Genomic DNA, 17,588 nt, shown 5'->3' with positions numbered 1-17,588 from the left:
TTATATATTTTAAAGTGGTATCCCAGGTCTAGCATTAAACCAGTAGTAATTAATGATGTTAATTTCATTATGATCTATTTAGCAATAATTAAAAAAAACTTAGCAAGTAGAAAATATTTTACTTTTAAAGCTACTTCAAAATACTAATGAAATAATAAATAGCCTAACACAAAAAATGATTTTTTTTCTTTGAAAACTTTTAATATAGGTTACTGGCATAGAAAAAAAATCTGCAATTTACTCCCTTATAAATAATGCCATTTACACCCATGTTTTCTTTCTTCAATTTTTTTTTTTTTGCATGTGTGGCTATGTTTTAGTTATACTTTTACTTTAGAATAACTTTAGAAAAACATTGAGAATAATTGTTTTGTGTGTATTTTTTTTTACCTAATTCCCCTAATTTCAACATCTTTCATAATCGTATTTATCAAAAGTCAGATATTGATATTGGTACTACACAATTAGTTAAATTTCAGATGCTATTCTCATTTATTTTCTCTTTTAAAAAACAATCAATATACTACATTGCATTTTCTATTTGTGTCTTTATATAGTATCTCTTGATCTATCACTTTATCTCAATTGTTTACTTGTTTTTCTTATTTTTAACAGTTTGAGACTATTAGGTATTGTTGTAGAGTGAATGGCACCCCAGTCCAGTACTCTTGCCTGGAAAACCCCTGGACAGAGGAGCCTGGAATGCTGCAGTCCATGGGGTCGCTGAGGGTCGGACACAACTGAGCGACTTCACTTTCACTTTTCACTTTTATGCATTGGAGAAGGAACTGGCAACCCACTCCAGTACTCTTGCCTGGAGAATCCCCAGGATGGGGGAGCCTGGTGGGTCCCTGGGGCTGCACAGAGTTGGACACGACTGAAGTGACTTAGCAGCAGTAGCAGCAGTCCCTCAATTTGTGTTTGCTGTTTTCTCAGGGTTAAACTTATGTAATGAACTTTTGGAAGAATACCACAAAACTGATGTGCCCTCATCTCATGATATCTTTCAGTATTTAATATCAACATGACTCTTCATGGTGATATTAGACTCTATCTCTAGGTTAAAATATGTCTCCTTGCCAGTTTCTTTACTCACTGTAAAGCTTCTATTTTCTGCTCCCATTCATTGTGTTACTTAAGTGAAACTTACACTTATGTGGAGATTATCTGCATATACAATTTGGAATTCTTATGTAGGAAAATTTCATCTCTTGTCCCCATTTATTTATTTATCACTTATTCCTTAACTTATTTATAGCAGTATGGACTCATAGATATTTACAAAGTTCTTTGAGTCAGAATACATTATCATCAATATTTATGTTTTTGAATTATTTCAGTGTTGGCAATGGCAGCTCTTTCAGTTTGGCACCTGTGTCCATTGACTATTCCTTTTTTTTGTTTTTAATAGAAGCTATCTCTGAAGATTATATTATATGGGTTACAAAGTAATGTTATTTTTGTATAATGCATTAATAGTTCACCTCACCACGTAATTAATTTACATCTTTCTGACTACACCTTCAAGATACACTTATTGATCAACTATTTATTAGTTGATTCTTTAATATATGTGTATGGGACATCTACTATGTGCTAGACACTCCTCTGAGCACTGTGGGTAGCTTAGGGAATGGCATCAAAGATATGACAAAATGCTGATGACGGAGAGCATCGTAGATCTCTTCAGAAATCTTTGGCTTTTTAATTATATACGAATAAAATATGAATCCTCAAGGAATGAGCTGAGAAGTTAATCACGTTGCTTGTTTTAATATGAAGACCGATCTTTTCAGCAGCTTCATTAAAGACTATAGACTGACCAATGTTCACACAGGGAGGTCAGTTTGGAAAAGCAATACAGGTGAAAAGATACTCTGAAATTAGCTGTGGGATGGTGGTAAGACGGTGCTCTGGATTTTTGATGGATTAGATCTGAGGTGTGGGAGAAAGGGAAATGTTAAGGATAATTTCAAGTTTAAAGTGCTGGACAACTATGGTGATAAAACTGACAATGTGTGTGTGTGTGTGTATGTGCAAACATATATGAACATACATCTCTGACTTCTAGTATTTAATAATAAATATTGAGTGGAATTGTGGTCTAGAGTATGAAAACGATTACTGAACAATGTGCATGTGAATCTCTGGCACACAATGCACAGACCAAAATATTTTAATTGCCTTATTTTATTTAAAAAATTAAAGATTAGTTCCTAATATAGATATATAGATTTCCCCTCTACTATTGTAACTCTTTTCTTTTTCATGTTTTCATTGAAAATAGTATCCTAGAATATTTTCTTGTAACATTTTGTAACATTCTATAATTTGGATTTTTGTTATTCCTTCACCTGCTTTACAGGTCTTAGAGTACTTGGAGTCTTTTACAAACCCCTCTTTTCAGGTTGTGTTTTACTTTTCGTTGTTCATCTGAACTTATTTGAATTTGCCATAACCTAGTTTTATGATGCTTTTGAGGTTTAGTACTGATTTTGCATATACATTTAATGATTTCCCTGTGATACAATGTATGTAAAAGTGTTAAAATAAGGTTTTTTTCCTTTTCCTTAAATTATAAAGTTCTTCTCTATATATCCCAATCACATAGATGACTTGTTTTTCTGTTCTCCATACGGAATGAAGAATTTATCCATTTTCTATCAGATGTATATGTGAGTATTCAAAATATGGCACAAATCTTTATTCTAGGAAGTATTTGCCAAAAAATGTGTTTATGTAACAATGTACTAAGTATTAGTATATTACTAACAGCAGTATAAGATATAAGATAGCAGTATGATAATTTTTCGTACATCTATATATGAATGCAAGAATAATTCATGTGTTTGAAAATTAGTGCATCCAGAATCCAGAGATCATAAAAACTCTTGTCAATTTCTTTCTTGCTTTGGAATTTCAGATACTACTGGCCATATTAAGAACCTGAGATAAAAGGAGAAAGCAAGAAATAATTTGAACGCTAGTAATCTACACTGCAGCAATTCACAATAGTGTGTTATATATAGAAAGAGATCAGTCATTGTTTTCAAGGCTGCTAAATAAAACTGAACTCTTGGAATGGCATGTCACTTGACCTTTCCAAGTTTCACAAGCAGTATTTAACTTGTTCAAAGGGAGCACACTTGCATGTGTCTTCTGTTGACAAGACAGCTTCTCCTGGTAGTTCGCAGAATGTTCAAAAGGCACAGGTCTCTTGCTTCAGAACGCAGGAGAGAGTTGATTTCTCCAAGAGCTACACGGTCCATACTGAAGGATGACATGAGAAATTTTCATTTTTTGTCACAATTTATACTCTCAGCAGGCCCTCTAAAATCAACGTCAGCAGTTAAACATACAAAAACTACTCACTTTGAGATTGAAATACTTGATGCTCAAACCAAAAAGCAGATATGTATTGTGGACAAGGTGAGTTTTTTTTATTTATTTGAATTTCTCTTTTCTTCCTCAGAGATCATTGATCAGTTGATTGCTGCTGAAAAAGACTATACCAAAATGTATTTTTGGGTTTTCGTATCAATTTTATGATGAGTAGGATGGATACTTTAGCATATACTTTAAACTATGTTTTGCATACTTTGTTTCTATAAAAGATACCCACTGCATCTTTCATTTTCAATTTAAAGGGTAGCTAATAATTATTAGGTTCCGATTTTCTTCCTAACATTGGGCCATTGTCAGGAGGCAAAATTTCAGTGCTCATCTTCTCAGCCTATGTGATATTTGCCTAGATTTTTCTCTTCATGCACTTCCTTGCATATTCAAATTTCCATATTTTTAACAGTGCTTATAGAAAACAGCAGGCAAAAGGCACTAAATTTATTAAAATAATATTTAGCTTATGGGATAAAATCTAGCCATTTGAAAATTATTTAGAATTGATTTAATTGTCTACAGTGTTACAGTGCTTAGGAACTTAAATTACTGCTTAAAACTACAGAGTCTGAGTTCCTAAGAAGAATGTCTTGCTTAATATATCATTCTTCTACACTCACATCACTGATGTTTCACTAAGGAAAGATAAGATACATACTTCCCAGGTTAGAAAAATAACACACAAGTATATATGTGCATTGTAGATAGACATGTATGCACAATCTTCCAATCATTTTCAATTTTTCTAAAGTTTGAAAAAAAACATGAGTACTTCAGTTTATTATGGGAAAGACTGACATTTTATAAAACATTTATTTATTTTGCTCTAAAGACATGTTGAGTAAGTATTTTGCTATTGTTCTAAAATGAAAATTCAATCACTGATTCCATTTATCAATGCTCTAGCTATGTTTCTAGATAAGAGGAAAAGAGAAGAAACTATTTACTTGCTTTAAACTGCCAAGAACATAATATATACCTTCTTATTAGTAATTAAACATTGTGACCAGTCTATTAGTTGGAAAATACTTCTATTTATAGGTAGAAATGAAAGAGAGAACTTTTACAAGTTCATGCAGGTCATATGCGGAATGTATGAAATTGAAAACCTTTACTTCAGAATTCTAAATCATATTATTTCTCTATAGTACCACTAGAGTCATGTATAAATGATAAATATGCATTATAATATATATATTTTTGTATAATATATTTTAAACTTACAAACTTCAGGCATGTTACAATTTAAGTATTTCAGTAAAATGTTTGATTTTTTATATCATACAGTAGTAGGATAAATTTTGAAAATAAAATTACTATTTAGAAGTTGTTGATGTTTGTAGGTTCTCATTACTTAAAATTGAAAACTTACAAGGAAAATATAATAAAATTAAGGTGGAATAAAACAATAAATGGAATATATATAATATTAGCCAAGGATTTCCAAAGACCATGATTCTAAAATAAGATGTTATTGTGTCTTTTCTGATATGTATCTAAACTTTGACATGAAATTTATTTTAAAGTAATGAGAAAATATTGAGCTACTAATTATTTCCCTACTGCATTTAAATTTCCTATTATTGATATTTTTAACATGCAGGGGTTTTTTTTTAGGTATTAATTAAACTGCACAAAATTTAAGCATACAGAAAACCAGTATTCTTTTCAGATAAGGATTTTTTTTTTCAGAATCTCACATTTGAACTCTAAGAGACCCAGTAATTGCATCTCCAATGGCAAATCTTTAGGGAAGCACATTAGGCTAGCTACAGGATTAATTTGGGATTCCTCACAGATTTATTGCATAATCAACACCATCTGATGTGTAACTTGCTGCATCCAAATCTTTGACTTGTCAGTACAATGGGTTTTGTTTTGTCTTCTTTTAGTTTTGCAACTTGGTAAATTGTCTCATAATGATGGCAAGACATATAAAAGAAAATTAGTTTGCTAGTTTGCTTTATGATTGTAAACATGAAAAAATAGTGTTTCTTGTCTAACAGTTTTTTCTTAAACAAATTAACAGCTGTATTAATAGTAGGTCATGTTAATTGCCTCTCATTATACTTGGCTCTACCTAGTATATAAAGATCGTGTTACTTAAAGTTGATCTCTGTCTTTCAGTAACTGTAATTAAAGTTAAAAAGTAGTAAAAGTTAAAGGTTATATATTTTGGAACTAAGTATATTGTGACCAAATACCTACTACATCAGTCATATCTATCAAACACTCAGGAAAACGATTGAAGCACTGATCACCAGGACTCTTACTTAGAACATAGGTTAATAAAATCTATTTTATAAGCCTATGGTGAAGAGTAAGAATAAGATATGTAACACATTTAGCATAGTGTCTTGAACATAATAGGGAAAAGCAATATTTTTTTAGCTTAATAATCATTTGGAGGGAGAAATTTATTATGCCTACAAATCCAAGAAAAAAATAAGTGATGGAACACTTGAAAGTTACCTATTGACATGATTTGTTATAATATGTTATATATGAATTTTCAAATATGCATAAGATGTATGTATTTAGTAATATGTGCTGAACTCTAGTAGAAATTTTGTTGCATCTAGTAATTACAACTTTAACTGAGGAATGGGCAAAAAATATTTGCTCAAGATATTCATAAGACAAAAATATTAAAAGAATTCTTTGGATTAAAGAAAGCATTGAATCACATTCTTTTATTCATACACACAAACACCCCAGGAAATACAAATCCTTCTATTATCTTCTCCAGTTTCTATCTCATTTTTCTCATTACTTTCATTGTGGTCATGATGTCTGTCCACATTTTCCTCTTTTCATTCTATTTTAAACCCACTGCGTTCAGGCATTTGCCTCCATCACTTCTCAGAACATGAACTTGCCGAGTTTCGCCAGTGAGGCAGTGATAAATACCTCACTAAATCCAAAGGTCAATTTTCATTCTTTACTTACTCAGTATATGGATACCATTTGCCACTGTTAACTACATCATCCTCCATAAAATATGTTTGATACTTGAGCTCTAGGAAAATACACATGCATTTTTAAAAAGACAATATCGCTGACCTCTTCCTTTTTTCTTGCTGCTTCTTTATTAACTGACTTATTAGATGTGGACTGTCACCAACTCAGTCATCAGGACTTTTCTCCATGTTTAATCATTTACCTACGGAGTGCTGTAGCTTTAAATATCATCTCTCTATTGATGACTCATAAACATGTAATCATAGCTTATGTTTTCCCCTGAAATGTAAATCCAATTATGGTTGTGTCTATCTTCCTATCTATGTATATATGTATCTATGTAGCTATGTATTCATCCATCTCTCTATCCAGCTATTTGGATCTTTACTAGGTATCTCAAACTAAAGTATCTAAAACTGAGCACTGGATCTTCCTTGAAAATTTCTCCACAGGGTTTTCCAAATCAACAAGTAGCAACTACACCCTTCAAATAGGTCAAGCCAAACACTTAGAGGCATCATGAGTAGTTTCTTCATCTCACAGCCTACATACAATCCATCTTCTTCATGATACTTTCAAATATATCCAGAATGACATATTTTCACCACCTTTCCCACCAGCACTCCTAAATCTTTCCTTTGCTCTGTCCTTAGCACATTCAATATATTCTCTACATAGCAACCAGAACTAGACTGTTAAATCATGTCAGAGAACATCATTCCCACTCATAACTAGTCAATGTGCTCCTTTGAGTCGTTACTTCCTGTCACTTTTTCCTTGGGGCCTTTCCTGACTACCTACTTAAAACTGCAAAATCTGCTATTGTTTGTTATTACCCTTCCCTGTTCTACTTCTTTACTAAAATCTATTACTATTTGACATATTGTTTATTGTCCTTTTTTCATTTTGTTTATTATTTGGCCTAACCCTATTATGCTAGTTTCACAAAGTCAAGGATTTTTTTTTTTTTTTTTTCCACTCCTGTTCTCTAACACTTGAAACGGTGTTTGGTAAAAAAAAAAAAAAAAAAAAAAAAAAAAAAACAACTTTGTTCAATTATTTGTTAAATAACTCAATGCCTGTTCAAGAAATATGTGGATTTGACGATTCACTCATGTTTAGCAGTGGTAGTTTTGGGATGGAGGAGTACGATATTTAAAAATACTGTTTTTTTACAATTTTCTAAATCTAATTTGGGGTTCCCTAGTAGTTCAGTTGGTAAAGAATCTGCCTGCAATGGAGGAGACATAGATTCGATCCCTGAGTTGGGACAATCCCCTGGAGAAGGAAATGGCAACCCACTCCAGTATCCTTGTCTGGAAAACCTCATGAACAGAGGAGCCTGGTAAGCTGCAGTCCATGGGGTCGTAAAGAGTTGGACATGACTGAGTGACTAACACTTACTTAAATCTAATTACAAATCAAATAAGTGTAAATATATTCATAGAAAAACATTTAATTAAATCATTTCATTGAATGCACAGATTACTCTTGGCTTGCTCCCAAAAAGATGTATAGAAATTAACTTTTTATTGTGTATAATTTACTAACAAATAGTCATGTTCTGATTACAGATGCTAACAAGCCTTTCATAAAAAGGCAATGTGTATGGGAATATTTAATTGGTATAGTTAATTCCCATGAATAATTAAACTGCAGATAATATGCCTCTCTTGTTGTCCTTTAGTGGCTAAGTCCTGTCTGATTCTTTTTGCAACCCCATGTGCTATAGACCATCAGGCTCCTCTGTCCAAGAGATTTTCCAGACAAAAATATTGGATTGGGTTGCCATTTTCTTCTCCAGGGTATCTTCCTGACTCAGGGATTGAACCTGCGTCTTCTGAACTGGCAGGCGGATTCTTTACCACTGAGCCACCAGAAATGTGCAATACGACTATTCGTGTGTATGTATATGTGTGTGTGTGTGCGCACATGTATGCTAAATTGCTTCAATTGTGTACGACTCTTTGTGACCCTGTGGACTGTAGTTCTACAGACTCCTTTATCCAAGGGATTTTCCAGAACACTGGAGTGGGTTGCCATGCCCTCCTTCAGGGCATCTTTCCTACCCAAGGATTGAACACGTGTCTTTTACATCTCCTTCAGTGGGAGGCAGGCTGTTTACCATTAGCACCACTTGGGAAGCCAAGTATGACGATAAAGAATGATAAAAGTGAGAAGATTTAACAACTACTGTTAAATATAATTTTAAGCATTTTTTGAACATTAAAAATACAGATGAAAAGTACATTTTTAAAATTAGCAATGAGTAGTTTCTAGTTGCTAACTATTCCTATCTCACTTCTATTTTTTAAAATGTCAGAAGCTTATCTGGTGACAAGTGAATGATTCAAGAGCATGGAAAGAACTCTAAAAACCTGGCTCATTAACATTTCCATTACCATCACATTCTTTTTTCTTTAATCTTTTCTCCAAGGAACTTGACCTCAGGAGACGTCTATCTCTTATTTTGTATACTCTATGAAAAAATTGTCAAAAACTTTTTAAAGACTTCTTATGAATACTCAGTAATTCTGCAATCCTTTTAAAGGCAAAAATACCAGTGTTCACTAGGAAACTGTGAAGAAAATAATAGGCTAGTAAGAGTTCACAAAAATTGTACTTTTATTACTTAAGCTAGAAAATTTGAGAATTCTTAATATCTGAATTTGCCACTTTTAATATTTTATCTTGGACATGTAATTTAGCGTATGTGTGCCTTAATCTGCTAATCTGTAAAATGAGAATGACACTTGCCTTAAAATGGTCTAATGGAAGTTTTCAGAATTTCATGCATATGCAAATACAAATATCTTCCTGTTCTTCCATTCCTCCTCTTCTTTCTCCTTCTCTTGTTTCCTATTCCTTTCTCCTCTATTTTTTCACTCTCTTCTTCACATCCCTACTCTCTTTTTTTCTCCTCTCCACTTTATCTCCTCCATTCTATTTCTTATGATGTGGCATCATATAATTGAAAGTTTATGAATTTTGAACTCAAATACACCATATTTTAGTATAAATTTGTCCTGCTTTTTTTTTAATCTTTTTCCTTGGATATAGTCCAATATATCTGTCCCTTATTATCTTTTTCTAGAAAAGTATCTAGATATTATTAATCTTCTCCCCCTGTATAGATGAAGAAAAATTGGCACTGGGAGTTGAAAAGAACTTAGTGTGTTTTAGAACCAAACTTTGAATCTGGTCAATATACAGTCTGTGGCTTGCTCTTAACTACCATACACTATTATGTGGAAGCCAAAATTCTGTACTAGCCAAAATTCTCATTTTCTATTTAATTTCATGATTGAGGCATCTGACGTCCAGTAAAATGTGTTTCAGGCCATTAGTCCTATTTTATAAGGATGTCTACTTGCCTTTCCACTTAACATAAAGAAAGACTCTTAAGTATATTAAAACATATTTTACAGGCTTCCCTAGTGGCTCAGACAGTAAAGATATATATACATAAAATAACATTAGTTAATATTCAAACCCAAAAACTAAAACTACTTAAAATTTTCTCTAATAATAAAGACAAATTGTGTTTTATTTTTTTAAATTAAGAAATTGAATGGTTCCCCCCAAAAGAGGTAATTAGATAATCATTTTGTATGAACCCATGGGATCCCCAGTGCCTACTCTTCTTTTATATATGATTGAAAATTCCATAATGCAGCATGAAGTTCTGATTTCAAAATAATCATTGTTTAATATTTTCTGCCCTGTCTTATATTTCTCTCAGAAAAGGTATACCTATCTTGTACATTTGTTCATGGTATGTAGTTTAAATATATAATGTGATTAAAGAGATAATTTGGTGCAATGATTTATGCCCTGAAGTCAGATATGTTTGTATCTGCATTTGAGCTTTGCAAATCATTGTCTTCTCACCTTAACATATTACTTAACTATTCTGATTTTTAGTTTTTCAAGTAGGGTAAATATCAATCCAAAGTAGGGTAAACATCTATCTTCCAGGAGTATCTGTGGATTTTATATTTCTATGAAAAATGTTGTACCATGTGTGTCACACAGTTATTTGTCTGCAAATGAACATTATTTTAGATAGTGGTGATACATTTTAAAATATTATTCCACTGAAGTGGGAAAATAACTAAATTGATAATTTTTCATTATGACTGTAAAAATTTAGTCCTTTAAATGATAGTTATTATTATTCCTTTCTGAAATGATTAGTAAGAGCTTCCCTGATAGCTCAGTCATCAAAGAATCTTCCTGCAATGCAGGAGACCCCTGTTGGATTCCTGGGTCAGGAAGATTTGCTGGAGAACGGATAGGCTACCCACTCCAGTATTCTTGGGTTTCCATTGTGCCTCAGCAGATAAGGAATTCGCCTACAATGTGGAAGACCTGGGTTCAATCCCTGGGTTGGGAAGATCCCCTGGGAAAGGGAAAAGCTACCCACTCCAGTATTCTGGCCTGGAGAATTCCATGGACTGGATAGTTCATCGGGCTGCAAAGAGTCAGAGAAGACTGATTAGGAAGCATTAGAATGAGAAGGCATAGTCACAGGCTCCCATCTATGCAGAATTAAATTCTAGAAGTCTGTATCCCACCCTCATACTCCAAATAATATGCATGCTTACTTATACTATGTTATACCATGAGAGATGCCAATAGATGTACAAGCATTTCCTGTCACTTTCTTAGTAGAGAAAAAATTAATTTATTCTAGGAAACTATTCATGAATGACATTTACAAAGCTAATATACATTGTTGTAAATGTTTAACCAATTTATGTGTACATATTTCAATTTTCCATTGGTATCACTGTTTACAGTAAGGCTAAGATGTCATTTTTATATCCTAATACATGAGGTCATGATACTCCATTTAGAAAGTAAACATGGATGATTAGGTTTTAGAGGATGCCTCTAGAAATAAAATGGTTGAAATTTACCTGATTCAGTCATTCTCTCACTCTGTATTTTGACATTTTATAGTATCAAAATCAAGTATCTATTGATCCAAAATATATTTATTAATATATTGTCCAGTGTTCTATTACATTTTCAAGATAATGCATTAACACAAACAGATACAATTCCTAATTTCATTAATTTAATTCTCTCCTGTGGGAGATGACACTGTAAAAGTAATTTTACATGCAAAAATATATAGAATGTGAGAGGAAAAGCAAGGTAATTTGGGGTGGTAAACATAGGAAGATCACTTGGTCTGTTGAACAGGAAAATCTTCCTGGAGAAAAGGTGTTTATGTGTGACCCAGATAGTGAATAAAATGAGAAGTAGGAGGATAAGATAGACACTTAAGAATCAGAAACAACAGTACATGTTGTTTGGTTGTCAAGAATGAGGGACAGGAAGGGTGTAGATATGATGTTAAAATAATAACATCTTTGAGCAACTGAAGATCCTGAAGATGAAAATCCCTTATGATAATACAGTGGAAGAAACAAATAGATTCAAGGGTTTAGCTCTGATGGAGTGGCGGAAGAACTATGGATGGAGGTTCATGACATTGTAGAGGAGGCAAGGATCAAGACCATCCCCAAGAAAAATAAATGCAAAAAGGCAAAATGGTTGTCTGAGGAGGCCTTGGAAATAGCTAAGAAAAGAAGAGACGCTAAAGGCAAGGAGAAAAGGAAATATATACCATTTGAATGCAGGTTTCCAAAGAATAGCAAGGAGAGATAAGAAAGCTTTCCTCACTAATCAATGCAAAGAAATAGAGGGAAACAATAGAATAGGAAAGACTAGAAATCTCCTAGAAAATTAGAGATACCGCCAGACTTCAGCAATATGTGAACCATAAACTCCCTGATGTTCAAGCTGGTTTTAGAAAAGGCAGAGGAACCAGAGATCAAATTGCCAACATCCACTGGATCATGGAAAAAGCAAGAGAGTTCCAGAAAAACATCTGCTTCTGCTTTGACTATGCCAAAGCCTTTGACTGTGTGGATCACAATAAACTGTGGAAAATTCTGAGATGGGAATAGCAAACCACCTAACCTGCCTCTTGAGAAATCTGTATGCAGGTCTGGAAGCAACAGTTAGAACTGAACATGGAACAGGCTGGTTCCAAATAGGAAAAGGAGTTTGTCAAGGGTGTATATTGTCATCCTGCTTATTTAACTTATATGCAGAGTACATCATGAGAAACGCTGGACTGGAAGAAACACAAGCTGGAATCAAGATTGCCAGGAGAAATATCAATAGCCTCAGATACGCAGACGACACCACCCTTATGGTAGAAAGTGAAGAGGAACTACAAAACCTGTTGATGAAAGTGAAAGAGGAGAGTGAAAATGTTGGCTTAAAGCTCAACATTCAGAAAACAAAGATCATGGCATCTGGTCCCATCACTTCATGGGAAATAGATGGAGAAACAGAAGAAACAGTGTCAGACTTTATTTTGGGGGGCTCCAAAATCACTACAGATGGTGACTTCAGCCAGGAAATTAAAAGACGCTTACTCCTTGGAAGAAAAGTTATGACCAACTTACATAGTATATTCAAAAGCAGAGACATTACTTTGCCGACTGAGGTCTGCTTAGTCAAGGCTATGGTTTTTCCTGTGATCATGTATGGATGTGAGAGTTGGACTGTGAAGAAGACTGAGTGCTGAAGAATTGATGCGTTTGAGCAGTGGTGTTGGAGAAGACTTTTGAAGGTCCCTTGGACTGCAAGGAGATCCAACCAGTCTATTCTGAAGGAGATCAGCCCTGGGATTTCTTTGGAAGAAATGATGCTACAGCTGAAGCTCCAGTACTTTGGACACCTCATGAGAAGAGCTGACTCATTGGAAAAGACTCTGATGCTGGGAGGGATTGGGGGCAGGAGGAGAAGGGGACGACCCAGGATGAGATGGCTGGATGGCACAACGGACTCGATGGACGTGAGTCTGAGTGAACTCCGGGAGATGGTGATGGACAGGGAAGCCTGGCGTTCTGCAATTCATGGGGTCGCAAAGAGTCGGACACGACTGAGCGACTGAACTGAACTGAACTGAACTGAACTGAAGGGAGTATTTCATGCAAAGATGGACACACTAAAGGACAGAAATGGTATGGACCTAGAAGAAGCAGATGATATTAAGAAGGGGTGGCAAGGATACATAGAATAACTATACAAAAAAGAATGTCATGACCCAGATAATCATGATAGTGTGATCACTCACCTAGAGCCAGACATCTTGGAATGCAAAGTCACATGAGCATTAGGAAGCATCATAAGGAAGAAAGCAACTGGAGGTGTTGGAATTCCAGTTGAGCTATTTCAAATGCTAAAAGATGATGCTGTGAAACTGCTGCACTCATTAAGCCAGCAAATTTGGAAATGCAGCAGTGGCCACAGGACTGGAAAAGGTCAGTTTTTATTCCAATCCCAAAGAAGGGCAATGCCAAAGAATATTCAAACTACCACACAATAGCACTAATCTCACACACTAGCAAAGTAATGCTCAAAATTCTCTAAGTCAGGTTTCAACAGTACTTGAACCAAGAACTTCCAGGTGTTCAAGCTAGATTTACAACAGGCAGGGGAACCAGATATCAAATTGCCAACATCTGCTAGAATCATCGAAAAAGCAAAAAAGTTCCAGAAAAAATATCTACTTCTGTTTTACTGATTACACCAAAGCCTATGACTGTACATCACAACAAACTGTGGAAATTCTTCAAGAGATGGGAATACCAGACCACTTTACCTGCCTCCTGAAAAATCTCTATGCAGGTCAAGAAGCAACAGTTAGAATTGCACATGGAACTAGAGACTGGTTCCAAATAGGGAAAGGAGTACTTCAAGAATGTATATTGTCACCCTGTTTATTTAACTTACATGCAGAGTACTTCATGAGAAATGGTGGACTGGATGAAGCACAGCTGGAATACAGATTGTGGGAGAAATATCAATAAGCTCAGATATTCAGATGACACCACCCTTATGGTAGAAAGGGAAGAGGAACTAAAGAGTCTTTTGATGAAGTGAAAGGGGAGAGTGAAAAAGCTGGCTTGTACAACATCAAATTCTGCTGGTTAAACACGTGTGCATATACGTTTATTTGTGTGTGCTGTTCTTCTGTTTCTTTGAGCAAACTCTGATCCTGATCCTCAAATTTATTATTCATACTCATTTAGAAACAATTTGTAATTCTTTGATGTAGTTTATTTTATTATCTTTGTTTATTTAATTGAAATAAATTTGACTTACAAAAAAAAAAAACAAACAAAACCTCAACTTTCAAAAAACAAAGATTGTGGCATCAAGTCCCATCATTCATGGCAAATAGATGGGGAAACAATGGACACAGTGACAGACTTTATTTTCTTAGACTCCAAAATCACTGCAGATGGTGACTGCAGCTGTGAAATTAAAATACATTTGCTCCTTGAAGGAAAGCTCTGACGAACTTACACAGCATATTAAAAAGCAGAGACATTTCTTTGCAGACAAAGGTCCACCTAGTCGAAGTTAAAATTTTTCCAGTAATCATGTATGGATGTGAGAGTTGGATTATAAAAAAAGCCAGACACAGAAGAATTGATGCTTTTGAACTGTGGTGTTGGAGAAGATTCTTGAGAGTCCGTTGGACTGCAAGGAGATCCAACCAGTCAAATCTAAAGGAAATCACTCCCTTGGTTTTCACTGGAAGGACTCATCAGTTTGTACTTACTGGGGGTCTTCAGTTTGCATTATAATGACTCATGAGCTGAAGCTCCAATACTTTGGCTACCTGATGTGAAGAACTGATTCATTGGAAAAGACTGTGATGCTGGGAAAGATTGAAGGCAGGAGGACAAGGGGATGACAGAGGATGAGATGATTGGATGGCATCACTGACTGGATGGACATGAGTTTGAGCATGCTTTGAGAGTTGGTAATGGTGAAAGGTCGTTGTTGAATTACGACGCCGGGATTCTTGGCCCCCGGAGGAGAAGAATTCAATCCGGGGCCAGACACGAGCCTTGATTGCTCAGAGCTTTTTGTAACAAAGTTTTATTAAAGTATAAAGGAGATAGAGAAAGTTTCTGACATAGGCATCAGAAGAGGGCAGAAAGAGTACCCCCTTGCTAGTCTTTAGCTGAATGTTATATAGTCATCAGCAGTCTGTTAATGAAAGAAAGGAATGTCTCAAAACTTAGAATGGCACCATGCCCCTAGGCCCCTCACACATAAGATGTATTTTGGGGTAATCTTGGCTCCAAATGGTTCATCTTGGGCCATAAAAGGATTAACTTGAATCTTGAAGAAGGGCAGAGCACCATACAAACTGTCATTTACATAGATTAGAGGAACAATATCCGAGTATAACATACTGGTTTATCAAGTAGGTTCTGAGCCAGAAGGTGGAACCAACTTGAAGACAGAGTTTGGGGTAAATGCATAGTACATTAGCATAGCTTAAGATGAACATTTCCATAAGAAAAAGGCATTGGTTAACTTTAGGTGAAACCAGGTGTCATGGCAACACAGAATTTTAAGAGAAACCTCTTTTTAAATTTGTATAGAGAAGGAAAAAAATATCGCTAGTTTGTTTCCTCCTGACGCTTAAGGGAGATAAAAATGTCTAACACTTGCAGGTTATTTTCTCCATTTGGAGACCCCTGGCCTTCCTGCCTGTTACCCTCTCAATGGACAGGGAAGCCTGGTGGGCTGTGGTCCATGGGGTCACAAACAGTAGAACGCAACTGAGTGACTGAACTGATTGAATGTTTATTGTGGATTTTTATGTTTGCTATTAGTTTGCTTTCTTGTTATTTTTCAGACTAGTTGAGAGTAAGGGAGGAAGCAAACACTCAAGTTTGTACATTTTAAGTTGGAGAACTTTGGGAGATAACCAGTAAGCAGTTGTGTTTGAAGATGTAGAACTCAGGACAGTGGTCCTGATGAAATACATTAAACTGAGGATTAGAATCATATAGGTAGTCTTTGCAGCCTTTTGAGTAGAGAAGATAAAATTAAGAAAGAACAATGTGATTGATTGGAAGGGAAAAGGATCAACTGTAGAAAACTAAGAATTCCAAAATGTAAAGATTTTAAATAAAGAGATGAAGAAGATTTTAAATAAAGATATAAATTAAGAGAAGGCTCCAGAGATTTAGAAGAAATATGTCAAATGTTATATAACAGAAGAATAAAAAATTGATTTGAGAAAAAAATTGATTAGAGATCAGTAGAGTCAAATGCAGCTAATAAAATTTGGCCTTGGAATGCAGAATGAAGCAGGGAAAAGACTAATAGAGTTTTGCCAAGAAAATGCACTGGTCATAGCAAACACCCTCTTCCAACAACACAAGAGAAGACTCTACACATGGACATCACCAGATGGTCAACACTGAAATCAGATTGATTATATTCTTTGCAGCCAAAGATGGAGAAGCTCTATACGGTCAGCAAAAACAAGACCAGGAGTTGACTGTGGCTCAGATCATGAATTCCTTATTGCCAAATTCAGACTTAAACTGAAGAAACTTGGGAAAACCACTAGACCATTCAGGTATGACCTAAATCAAACTCCTTATGATTATACAGTGGAAGTTAGAAATAGATTTAAGGGCCTAGAACTGATAGATAGAGTGTCTGATGAACTGTGGAATGAGGTTCATGACATTGTACAGGAGACAGGGATCAAGACCATCCCCATGGAAAAGAAATGCAAAAAGGCTGTCTGGAGAGGCCTTACAAATAGCTGTGAAAAGAAGAGAGGCGAAAAGCAAAGGAGAAAAGGAAAGATATAGGCATCTAAATGTAAAATTCCAAAGAATAGCAAGAAGAGATAAGAAAGCCTTTTTCAGCTATCAATGCAAAGAAATAGAGAAAAACAACAGATTGGGAAAGACTAGAGATCTCTTTAAGAAAATTAGAGATACCAAGGGAATATTTCATGCAAGGATGTGCTCGATAAGGACAGAAATGGTATGGACATAAAAGATGCAGAAGATATTAAGAAGAGGTGGCAAGAATACATGGAAGAACTGTACAAAAAAGATCTTCACGACCCAGATAGTCATGATGAAGTGATCACTAATCTAGAACCAGACATCTTGGAATGTGAAGTTAAGTGGGCCTTAGAAAGCATCACTATAAACAAAGCTAGTGGAGGTGATGGAATTCCAATTGAGCTGTTTCAAATCCTAAAAGATGATGCTGTGAAAGTGCTGCCAGCAAATTTGGAAAACTCAGCCGTGGCCACAGGACTGGAAAAGGTCAGTTTTCATTCCAATCCCAAAGAAAGGCAATGCCAAAGA

The 17,588-nt window shown here is 34.9% G+C and overlaps 1 protein-coding gene across 3 annotated transcripts in view; it reads left to right on the top strand.

Annotated features, from left to right (window-relative positions):
• The first annotated feature begins 3,143 nt into the window (after positions 1 to 3,143).
• TECRL (trans-2,3-enoyl-CoA reductase like) overlaps positions 3,144 to 17,588 on the top strand; it is a 141,696-nt gene continuing 127,251 nt past the window's right edge. For 2 of the 3 annotated variants that reach the window (XM_069593118.1, XM_069593119.1), the window contains exon 1: positions 3,144 to 3,429. In XM_069593118.1, the coding sequence (XP_069449219.1) occupies positions 3,151 to 3,429 (279 nt within the window). In that variant the 5' untranslated portion in view covers positions 3,144 to 3,150. The remainder of the gene's footprint in view (positions 3,430 to 17,588) is intronic. The other variant, XM_069593120.1, reaches the window with a different exon arrangement.

This window comes from Ovis canadensis, chromosome 6, assembly GCF_042477335.2.
Source record: "Ovis canadensis isolate MfBH-ARS-UI-01 breed Bighorn chromosome 6, ARS-UI_OviCan_v2, whole genome shotgun sequence".
In the NCBI taxonomy this organism is placed as follows: domain Eukaryota; kingdom Metazoa; phylum Chordata; class Mammalia; order Artiodactyla; family Bovidae; genus Ovis; species Ovis canadensis.
This window is presented reverse-complemented; position numbering and strand designations above follow the sequence as displayed.